This window comes from Salarias fasciatus, chromosome 4 (genome assembly GCF_902148845.1).
Source record: "Salarias fasciatus chromosome 4, fSalaFa1.1, whole genome shotgun sequence".
Taxonomy (NCBI): Eukaryota; Metazoa; Chordata; class Actinopteri; order Blenniiformes; family Blenniidae; genus Salarias; species Salarias fasciatus.
Window position 1 is genome coordinate 19598439 of NC_043748.1, and position 11941 is coordinate 19610379.

Sequence of the window (11941 nt, forward strand, 5' to 3'; positions counted from 1 at the left end):
CCTTTCATCAATTTTCTGCTTAAGCTGAACTCGTTCAGTGTCCGCCTGAACAAAGACAATGACAGCTGACAGTGAAACTCATGAAACAACCGTAACCAGCAGAGAAGGCCACAAACCAACAGACTGGTTCCAGGTCCACAATTTGGTCCAGAGGTCATAGGTTTCCCCGCACGGCGCTGTACACGGTGTGTGTGTGTGTGTGTGTGTGTGTGTGTGTGTGTGTGTGTGAGGGTGTCTCACGAGTTTTTGTATGCATGTGCACATTATCTGAAAGTGACCGACAGAATGTTTCCAGTTTGTAACAGCGTAAAAGAAAAAAGAAGTAGCATGTGAAACCATGTTCTTCCACATGTCCGCTCCAACACGTGTGAGTCTGCATGTCCGCTCGAGCATGTCTGTTTCAACATGCTTGTTTCAAAATGTCTGCTTCAACATGTGTTTCAACATGTCTGACTCAACACATCTGCTCCTGCATGTCTGTTCCTACTCAACGTGTCTGTGCCTACATGTTCCCGGCTCCATGTCAGTTGGTGTTTCCCTCTGAATGGGGGCTCCGGCAGCAGCCTGAACCGTGTCATTACTGCTCCCCCCGGTTCCTGCTGCAGCCGCTCAGCCTCAGACTGCTTTCTAATAAGCAGGATGAAGAGCTACAGCCTGCAGAAATACCTGCAGACAAAAAACCATGGGTACCAGGCTGACGTGTGTGTGCATGACGGGCAGTTTCATGGTGACCTCTGGTGGTCAGAGTCACCATTTCAAACCCTGCTCCTGTATGTAAACATTGAAATATCACAAGTTAGTGTCCAACATTCAACCTTTTGGCCACATTTTGGTCTCCAAACAAACAACTGCAGTGCACCGAAATGGTGGAGCCCGTTTCCACAGGACAGAGGATTCATCGAGGATGAGTTTCCCTCCCGGCTTGTGCTGAAGATGAACTGTGTGAAGATGTGACGAAGGGGAGTTTCAGTGTTTGTGCTGCTGGTTGGCTGCTTGTTTTTATTTTTTGACCTACTGTCCCTTTAAGTGAAGATATTACATCACTGACAACACCCCCCCCCTCCCGCACCCCTCCCCCCCCGTGATTGAGCGCGTGCCGCAGCATAGCGACACTCCCCCCAATCCTCGCTGCGCTCGTGCTGCCTTCATTACGGCCTCCGCTGCGGTGTGGGCGGGGCCTCCGCTGTCACTCACCCGCGGCTTTGTTGTGAGAGGAGCCGATCGAGTTTAGTCGAAAAGAGCCGAAGAGAGCCGAGTGGAAAATATATACATTTGTAGCGCGAGAAAAGAATAATAAAGTCAGTCAACCAGTCAGGCAGGCAGCGAGCCGGTCAGCAAGTGAACGAAGGAACAAGCAAATAAATAAATACATGTTTTTAACTGACATTTCAAAGTTTTTAATGGCCACGTGACTTTCCATATGCAGGGACACGTGCACGTGTTTTCTGGGTCATTGTTTACTGATGTATAGAGGCTCTGAAAAAAAGGCTGAGAGGCTAAATGAAAAGTGATCAAAACAGTAAATATAGAAACGGAACTCAGCATGCAAACGTTGAATAAATAAATGTAATTTCCTCTTCTATTATTTATCTGCTTAGCCCTGCATAAATGAATCTTTTATGTTACTTATTTTCCCTGATCCTGTCATATTGACATTTTAAGTTCAGAGCTATTTATTCTTTGTTCTTTTCTGCGTGGAGGTATGCTACAAGACTCTCCCTCTGGGATTAATAAAACATGTTGATTCTATTCTATTTTTCGATTGTAGAGTATAAAAACATAATTTAAAAACATCTATATTAAGTGGGAAAAAAGGTTGTCAATTAGCTGAAGATTTCATCCCAAAGCTTGTGTTTTTAAACGTTTTTATGTATAGGAAACATTTGTAATTTGTTAAGTGAAACTAAATGAATAGAATAAAAAAAGAATAAACTAAACGACAGAAAAATGAGGATTTTTTTCAGTCATAATCTAATAAAAAAAAAATTATGATGGGTTGAAATGTTGGCTTTTTCAAGTTCACACCAACAAATATCTCACAGTTTTTCAGGGACTGAATTTTGAATAATTATGTTTTTTCCAAGCTTAGGGTTATTAAGGCTGCACTTGCATTCTGTGTGGATTTTGCATGTTGTGTGTGTGTGTGTGTGTGTGTGTGTGTGTGTGTGTGTGTGTGTGTGTGTGTGTTGGACTGTTCATCAGGTAAAACCTGTTGGATCTGAACCTGAGCCTCTGAACTGGAGAAAGAGGTGAAGAGGATGGAAGAAAAGCAAAGTCCATTATTTGTATTCAAGGCATTTCAACATTTTTCAAAGAGGATGAGGATTATAAATCAAATTATTACAAAAAAAAAAAAAAAAAAAAAACAATCACTCACTTTGCTTAAGAGTTCTGATGCTGTCATTTCATACTTCTTGGTTCTGGAAAATGTTTGATATTTACAGTCTCATTTCACTGAAAAGTGAACATGAAAATTCAATTTTCCTCCTCTTCCTGCTCTTCCTGAGAGGCTCTCCTGGGTCTGAGGATTCAACAGGGGTCAGCAGGAGGAGCAGAGGGGTCAGCAGGGTGACGTTAGTCCTCTCTCTCTCACCATTCAGATCCTGATCAGTGCCGTCATGGATCTGAATGAGTCGCTGTTATCAATCACACATGACTGAAGGTGCAAAGTAACCTGTTACTTGGGAAACTTCCTGATAATAATACAGATGATCTCATTATTGCTCATTATTGTTAATCTGAAGTTCGACCACTGAGTGGGATGGCGCTCTGAGGTCTGGATATTATGAAGTTACGTCACTTAGGAGGAAGATGCTCTATAACTGGGACGTCAGGCGAAATTACAGAAGTTGGTGACTTCTTTGATGGAATTTTTGACCCATTTGACGTGGTTGAAACTGATTTTTGGCTGCTCTCATGACAGTTTAAACCTTATATGTTTACTTTCAGGTGCTGTTGTACTTCTTAGCTAGCAGATGTAAATACAACCGCTTTAAGCTCTCTTTCGTGCCTACCTCCATTACTCTGCTCAACAAACAAATCAGCTCAGCCCAGTCTTCCTCCACTCCTTGTCTAGGGTAGTGGAGAGGCCTCTCAGCTGTGGATCCACTACCCTGACCCCCAACCCTCCCTGTATGGAGAGGGTTCTGGGTCCTGTACATCTCCCCCTGGGTTGCTCCCAGTTTTCGGAGCAGGAGGGAGGCCTTCAGATGTGGATCCCCTGCCCAGCCTCGCCCACTCTTTCTCTTCCCGCAGCTCCCCCGTCCATAATTATTTGCACGCACACACATTTGCACTTTGTACAAGTCTGCACTTTTTCTTACCTTTCATCTATTTTAATTGTATTGTTTTTATTGTATATATCATGTCTCTTCTGTAATGTTGCGTTGTTGTTTTGTGTCACTAAATGTGTGTTTGCAGCTTTGCACTACCATGCCCAAGGCAAATTTCCCCATGTGGGATAATAAAGTTTAATTCATTCATTCATTCATTCATTCTTCCTCATTCCCGATTGACTTTCTGAGGTTTCTGGGCTGGCTCTGAAATTATGTTCAGACTGAGTTTTAATCAAGTTACAGATTCCTCAGGTTCAGCCAAGGTAGGAGTGATTGTGACACACACACACACACACACACACACACACACACACACACACACACACACACACACACACAGCCGCCCTTCACTTTGGTTCAAGGTGATATTGTCAATGTGTTGCAGTCAGAGAGGAGACCAGCAGGGGGCGGAAGAGACAGCAGAGACGCTGGTTTGTCTCTTTATAAAGTGATCAAATGAGACGATAAAGAAATCAATATAAGAAATGCAAGTAGAAAATGAACATGTGATGATAACCTCAGTGACTGAGCTCAAAATGCCGAAACTAAGACTCCACAAAAACTTTATCTTCTCTTTAACATACTTCATATAAATATGCAGAAAGTTCATGAAAACACACACAACCCACATTGTAGAGCATTGAAAGGTCAGTAAACCTCAGAAAAGAAAATGTCACTTTGTTTTAACTTCTTCAGTCACCAGAACATTTTGTTCTTCAGGAAACTGAAAAAAGGTTTTACACCAAAAACTTTCTGCTGACTGGCAACATCCTGTACACACACACACACACACACACACACACACACACACACACACACACACACACACGATCAGCACACACATGCATGTATGCACACACATATATGCACACATCATGTCTTTATACCTAATAACGTTATCACACCGACTCCCCTTTTTCTTTAGTGCAGATTTACTCTGAACTCATCAGTAACTGATAGTTACTCTGAGAGTAACTGAAGCTACAGTCTGACCTGCAATTTCAACATAAATCCTCACAGAATGATGAGTCCTAACAGAGACATGAGTCCTCCAGAAAACCAAACTGGAATTTTGTGTCTTTGCGTTTCAGTGTTTGGTGTTGAGAAGTTTTTGTCGTTGGGTTTTTTAGTGTTTTCTCGCTGTCTGCGACATTCTCCGCCGGCTGGTGTTTTTCCTGCTGACAGGTGTCAGGGGGTCAGCTGACGGCTGGTTTGCGGTCGCCTAACGGCCGGCGGAGGTGTGAGGATCTCTCCGGATACCAGACACAGCGATCAGACTGCAGGACGGATCGACAACCAGTGAGTCGCTTTTAGAAAATGTCTCATTTAACTGCATATTTTCACAGAAATGTTTCATCTAAATTTATTAGAGATGCATCTGGAAAAATATTCCAAAACAGTGAACTTTGCATCGTTTGAGTGAAACAGGGGATCCATTTTGAATTTATGAAAGAAACATTCATTGAATAGTTTGAGTGTTTGTCCTTCATGATTTTGATGAAAATCTAAAATATTATTTCCGTAAATGTTTGAACATTTCAAAGCATCAGATGTTGTGGGTCATAATTATGTTTATTTGTGCGTTTGCAGTTGAGTAAACGCGTAAATGATCTGTGTCTGAAACTTCCGTCAAAAACATTTAAAGAGAAAGTATTTGAGTACATTTTAGAGGAAAATTTTTGGGTTTGGACAAAGTTTACAAAAGTAAACTTTTGTAAACCTAGTAATTTAATAAAAAAAATTAATCCGTCTTTCTCTGTGATGAAAATTTTATTTTATTTATTTTTTATTGTTTAAAAGGTAAATTAGATTTCTGTCACATAAAAGTGAGAAATTCTGTAAAAGTAAATTTTATGCAAACTGAAATCATGTTAGTGATGGTGACTGATCATCATTCTGACTAACCGGATACAGCTTGCAGTTGTTCTTCTAGGAACATGAACATTTTTTGAACAGAAACAGTAAATCTGGATTCCTTTGTGTTTTCTTTTGTGAAACTGAAACATTTAAACTGACTGAAATTACTTCACATTTGAAATAAACTGAGTTGTGAGGCCCGACTGGACACCACAGTGAGTTTTAACTTCCCCCCTCCCAGCTGCGATGCTGCTCCTGCTGCTGCTGCTCCTCCGCCCCCCTCCCTGTGCCGGCTGCCAGGCCTCCTCCTTCACCGAGTGCCAGGTCGCGCCCTTCGTTGCGGGTCATGACCTCGCCGGCGAGGGTTTCGATGTGGTGACGATGAAGACGACCGGCGCCGGTGTCGTCGACCTCAAGACCTTCATGGTGGGCGGAGTCAAGGGGAACTGCACCGTGTGCCACAACCGCCTCCTCCAGCAGGTGATCGGCAAATTCCTGGGCCTCCCGGTAGGAGCGGGCCTGATGTCCCGCTGCTCCGCTCACGCCCGCCGTCTCCTCCTCAGACCCAGAAGCTGCCGGCCGCTGTGCGGGACTGGAAGGTCAAGGTCTGAAAACCCAACAAACACCAACGTCTGCAGTTTGAATCAGGAGTCAGAGAAAAGCAGAACTCACTCACCCTGCGCTGGTGAAGAGGTTACTGACGTTTCCCAGCATGCTCTCTGTCCTCAGGTGCAGTGTAAGCGTCACATCACCAGTAAAATCTTTGACTCCAGCCAATCGGTGATGAAGGAAGAGGGTTCGTCTGTGAACAGGAGCTGGAAGGTAAACAGGGTGACTTAATGTGAGACGGTTTTATTGTGAAACGTCTTTCATGAAAAAAAATCATTTGGAGTAGTTTGAGTGACAAACCCTTCTCCAAACTTCGCAGTCCTGCAGCTGTGTGCTACTTAGATTCCCTCCTACTATCACACTAAACTCTGTTCATCGTACTTTGTGGAAACTCCACATTGATCCATGTTATTTCTAGGAAGCGGCGGTGCAGCCACATCATGGCACTCTGGGGACTTGATGGGGGTCAAGCGTCTTGCTCAGGGACCCTCGGTGGTGACCTGGTCTGCTTCTCTAACCTCTGAGGCAGCAATGCCTCGTCCCTGTGGTGTTTCCCACCAGTGACTTCCCAGTGTCAGCAGCATTCCTAGTTTCTCCAGAAGACCCAGTGTTTTCATGTTCTCGGCATTCCCACCACCCCCAGTGTTCTCGGTATTCACACCAGCCCAGTGTTCTCATTTTACTGCGTACCCAGAATGTCCTCAGTATTCTCAGTACCCAGTAGAGGTGTAAACGTTTACAATTCCTTCTACACCTGTAAGCGGGACTTCTCAGCGTCGTGTAACCGGTTACACATGACATCAGATTTGTGATCTTTTTCCATTGCAGTTGCGCTAAATGACCAGGAGAGGGCTGTCTCCATTGAAATGCGTCATAATCCCATTAAATCAAAGACATTCCGGTAGTTATCGGACAAATCCATTTCAGCTAGTAGGTTGCTGATATGTTCGCAAAGTATTTTGTCACATTTTTTTTGATTTGTTGTATGTAAAATCTCTCATGCTCACAAGTAAACTATCTAGCTAGCTAGCTAGCAGTAGCACAGGTCCTAGCAGCAGCATCTCTCCCTCCAGCTTGTTGGGGTGTTTCCATGGCAGCTGGTCTCTCCAGGACGCCGTGCTGTTGTTGTGAATCAGCTTTCCCTGACACAGCTAAACCCAGCAGTGTTTCCAGTTGTTTTCGAAAAGCTGCTACACCGCGCTTCACTCACTGTTAGCTGCCATCGAATCCCGAGTCAACTTGAATGCAACACTGGCTGCTGTGGGGTTTGGTTTTGTTTTGTTTTGTTTTGTTTTTTTTTAATCAATGTAATATTGTATCTATGAATTATGTGGATAACTGCACTAGAGGACAGATTTAGTTCGCTATTGTCATTATCTGAAGCTTTCAGGAAACATCATGATCCCAAAAAACATTACATATATTGGTGAAAAAACAACGAAGAGGAGGAAAAAAATGATGTGTACATGGTTATTGATTTTTCTAAACGGCTATCATTTGTTATCTGTGTACACATGTACACATGTAGACACTGACACCCCTACTACCCACAGAGTTCTCAGTTTTCCCAGTGCCCCCAGTATTCCCAGTGTTCTCAGTATTCCCAGAGTTCTCAGAATTCCCCGTACCCCCACTGAGCTTGTCTTTCGGTCCCTGTTGTGCTGTCGTCCAGGTGGGCCTTAAGATTGGTGGACTGGCTGGTTTTGCTACCGGAGGGTCTCACTCCGACACGACCAAGTTTGTGGAGAGTCGCAGCAAGAGGGACAAGTCCTCTTTCCTCACCCATCACTTCCAGTGTGAATACTACAGGTGCGTGCGTGCCGGTGGATGTCAGGTCTGCCTTCAGGGCTCCTGAATCCGCTGAAATGATTCCATCTCACTGTGGTTTAACTTCAACTTAAATACAAAACGGTTATAACTCCCAAAAGTTTTCAGCTTCATTTCTTAGAAGCTAAACTCTTCACCAAATATCTGCTGATAGAAACCAGAGGCCCTGCCAAAAACAACCCTGCTCACACACACCTGTCACCGTTAATCATCTCTGACTGGTCTTTCACAATAAAAGGTTTGGCTGTTAATCATATCTTAATCTGATTTTGTTTTCTTTTAAATGCTTCTTGCCTCAGTAGGCAGAAAGTGAAACTCAGACAAGCTCTCACAGCAAAAATCCGACGTTTAACAACAAGACCCAGACTCCAAACCTCCAGAAACACACGAAGAGACGAAGCTGTGCACTGAGACCGACACAGGAAAATCCACTTCCTCAGCAAGATCAAAGATCAAAGAGCACCGGTGTTCACATCTATACGCTGAGAGGAAACCACGAGGGCTGAGGTATCTCACTGCTATCGGCAGCAGGAAGGATCTGGGCCTGTTTACTAAACAATTATCTCCTGCATCACATTAAAGGCAAGATCTCCTCCCTGAGAGCCACTGTGCCCGTAAGACAGTGGCCATGATATGTTTCCAGGAAGAAAAAACAACCCAGGAATAGCACACCGATGTCTACCGGTCATTGAAGATCTTTGAAGCTGTCAGCGTTAATATGAGTGACAATCAAAAGATTTTGATGTTCTACTAAGTTCTTGCCAATCATCAGAAAATTTCATGATGGTTGGAGTTAAAGAAAAATCTACAGCATGAACGCCTTCCACAGACCTCTGTAAACTCAACCGTGACCTTTGACACCAGCAGCAGGGATGATCTCTGGGTGATAATCAAAACCGTTGATTTTCCCTTTGTTGATGAATGAGCCTTGAACGCAAACATCATGCTCAATCGCTCCCATTTGAGCTGCTTTCACAAACTCCCCGACGCCAAAGTTCTGAAGAGAACGGACTTAAACAATGTCTTCATCCGACTGGAAAACAGTCTGACGGGCAGAAACAGCAGGAGGGCAGCAGAAGACCTTCAAGGACGGCCGGGAAACCGCGAGCATGGGGGGCCATGCTCCTGCCAGAGGCGCTGGATCCACAGTGTGGCGCGATCAGAGGAACCAGATCTACAGTCGTCTCGGTCAATAAAGATCCGACATCAAGTCAGCGGCAACCAAACAGAGTCACGCTGAAGATTTTATACTCTGTTAATCAGGGAGTAAAACAACACAGAACAACATTTTCCAGTGTCAGTTCAGCTGGAGAGCAGCAGCCACTCATCATTCGTTGAGTGTGCAGTGATGGCGCCCCCTGCAGGACACACATGGAATCAACACTCAAATTTGTATTTATTTTTTTGACAGGTTGAGCTGAAACAAGGGAAGAGAAGCGAGAACTTTCAGTTTAGAAGAGATATGAATTTTGGATTAGTTACAGTTTTTGTTCTGATTTGACTTTTTTTATTCAGATTATGTTTGTTTTTCCTGGTATAATTTTTTTTTTCCTAAGTTTTAGTGCTGTTTTAAACTGTAAACTGAGATGCAAAGATTCAGAAATGTGTGGGAAGTTTTTGATCAATAAAAGAAAGAAATCTAAAAAATGTGACAGCAACTGAGCAGTGATCAGAAAAGAAGAAAACAGAACATGTGTGAAAAACAAGACTGACTGAAGAAACATCTGACCATACACATGAACTTGGACATGAGCTGTGTGGCATTGCGGGTAAAAAAAAAACTGCATGTTTGATTTAAAAAACCAGCTTCTGACTACCTTAAAACAGCATGTTTGTAAACTTTGGTTTGACCGGAGCGTGTCTCACGTTGTGGCAGATTTGAATGGGTGACTGGGGTCTTTGTGGTTTTCTCCCTCAGTCTCCAGCTGCGCTCGTCTCCTCCGCTGACTGAAGACTTCCAGAAGTCCCTGAACAACCTGCCCTCCACCCACTACCACAGGAACACCTCCGCCTTCCGCCGCTTCATCTCCACCTACGGCACCCACTTCATCCGCGGGGTCACCCTCGGGGGTCGGCTGCACGCCATCACCGCCGTCCGCACCTGCGAGGCCGCCATGGGCGCCATGTCGGCCCACACGGTCGGCACCTGCCTGTCGGTGGAGGCCAGCGCCACCATCGGGTTCATCTCCTCCGAGAACAGCGTCAAATTCTGTAACGAGAAGATGAAGAGCCTGAGGAACGCCACCGCGTTCAGCCGGGCCTTCAGCGACCGCATGAGCTCCGTCAGCGGCGGGGACGGAGACGTCTCGGACGTCCTCTTCGGTGACGGTGGAGCAGCGGCGTACCTGAAGTGGCTCCGGTCCCTGAAGAGGGTCCCGGGTGTGGTGTCGTACTGGATCAGCCCACTGCACCAGCTGGTGAGAAGCAGCCTGAGCTGATTCTGGTAGACAAGTGAATCAATAAATAACCCTACATATGTTTACACAACTAAATCATCTACTTTTATTCAGGTTTTCTCTACGTGCGATTAGGCTACCTGTTTAGCGTTGAGGTGGCACAAAGACTTGGATTTCTTTGCAATAAGTTGTTCTTTGCTCATATTTTGCACAGAGCTGTTCCATCTTTCTTTTCAATTGAAGTACTTTAGATACTGATGCTCTGCTGTGTCGCTGTGATCCACCGATGGAATTTCATCACTGAGAAACTTGAAAAACATTTGCCTCCCGGTGGTGGCAGGTGGTCACTGCAGGGATATTTTACCACCAAAAGAAACACTGCAGAGAGAGGGAACAAACAGATCACTACCATAGACAAAACAATGGCTTTCTATTGGCTCAAGTAAATATTGATGGATTATTCCCTTAAATCTGATAACTAACAGACATCTCCTATATTTGAATTTCCATCCCACATGCTGTAAAACCACTTCATGTAAATTTAAACCACATCAAAAGCTCTTTGACGACTTTCATCCGATGGGATGTGGGTGGACGTGTGAGGGTGTTGGTGGGGATGTTGAGGTGTTCATGGCCGCCCTTCTCCGCCGGCAGGTGACCGATAACCCGATGCTGAGGTCGACCCTGCAAGACGCCATCAGCGACTACATCCGCCGGCGCGCCAAGTCGCTGCAGTGCCCGGCCAGCTGCCCCATCGGCCACCGCACGCCCAGCTGCGCCTGCCGGTGCCACGGCCACCGCATGGTGGACGCCAACTGCTGCCCCGCGGCGCCCGGCGTGGCCCGCCTGGGCGTGACGGTGGTCCGAGCCGAGGGGCTGTGGGGGGACGACTTCACCAGGACGGACGGGTACGTGAAGGTGAGGTACGGGGCGCACGGCGCCACCACCCCCGTCGTCTGGAACGACGACTTCCCCCAGTGGAACTATCAGATCCACTTCGGCAGCGTCAACCTGGGAGGGAACCTGTGAGTAACGCCGACTCGTACTGGTAACGCTCGAACGCTGCAGCGCAGACGGCGCCGTCTGACCCCCCTGCGTCGCCTCCACAGACCCGTTCGCTTCGAGGTCTGGGATCGGGACCACGCCTGGGACGACGACCTGCTGGGCAGCGCCAGCGTCTTCCCCACGGCGGGCGGGAAACCGGAGCGGAGGTTCCGGCTGAAGCACGGAGCGCTGATCATCCGGCTGACGGTGCAATGCGCCCCCAGCCTGCAGGGGGCGCTGTGCCAACAGTACGCCCCCTCACCCGCCCGGGTGGAGCGCTGGGGGTCCGGGTGGTCTGCAGCGGAGGAGGGTGCCTCTCGTTTCTCCACAAGAGATAAAATGAAATGAAACAATTAAAACGGATTCTGAGATTTGACCAGATTTCATTTGAAACTTTTGGTAGAAGAAAAATGAGCTCAATATATTTTCTTGCTTTAACTTTTATTTCACTCTATCATGAAGATGCTCTCGGCTTCTGAACGCTTCTCTCCTTTGCTTCAGTCTGGCTGAATGACTTTGACGCCGCTGGGTTTGAATGCCGTGTTCTTTAACAGAGGACACATTTTTGTCCTGTAAGCATTTTATCGATTAAAATTCAGAAAGCACGTGCGTCTGTCATGGATCTGCTCAGTTGGATGAAAAGTTTCTTGAAGATCTCAGGAGACAGACATTGAGCTGCTTTAGGTTTAGATTATTGGGACACCTGAGCTTCCTGTCTTACTTTACTCATTCTTCACCATAACATGTCAACAACACTCTATAGGTTGCTTTATTTAAAACCCCCCAAAAATAATGCAGTTTTCACTTAAAAAAATACAAATGGGGAAAAAAAACTAAACACAGTGACCCTAAACTGTATCATTGATGAACCTT

General features: G+C 45.7%; 1 protein-coding gene across 1 annotated transcript; it reads left to right on the forward strand.

The window, feature by feature from the left end:
* The first annotated feature begins 4608 nt into the window (after positions 1-4608).
* Positions 4609-11646, forward strand: prf1.3 (perforin 1.3). Its single transcript, XM_030088971.1, has 8 exons — positions 4609-4634; positions 5434-5672; positions 5756-5797; positions 5922-6014; positions 7474-7610; positions 9547-10045; positions 10679-11049; positions 11134-11646. The coding sequence occupies exons 2-8, from the start codon at positions 5439-5441 to the stop codon at positions 11414-11416; spliced, it is 1659 nt and encodes a 552-aa protein (XP_029944831.1). The 5' UTR covers positions 4609-4634; positions 5434-5438; the 3' UTR covers positions 11417-11646.
* The last annotated feature ends 295 nt before the right edge of the window (positions 11647-11941 follow it).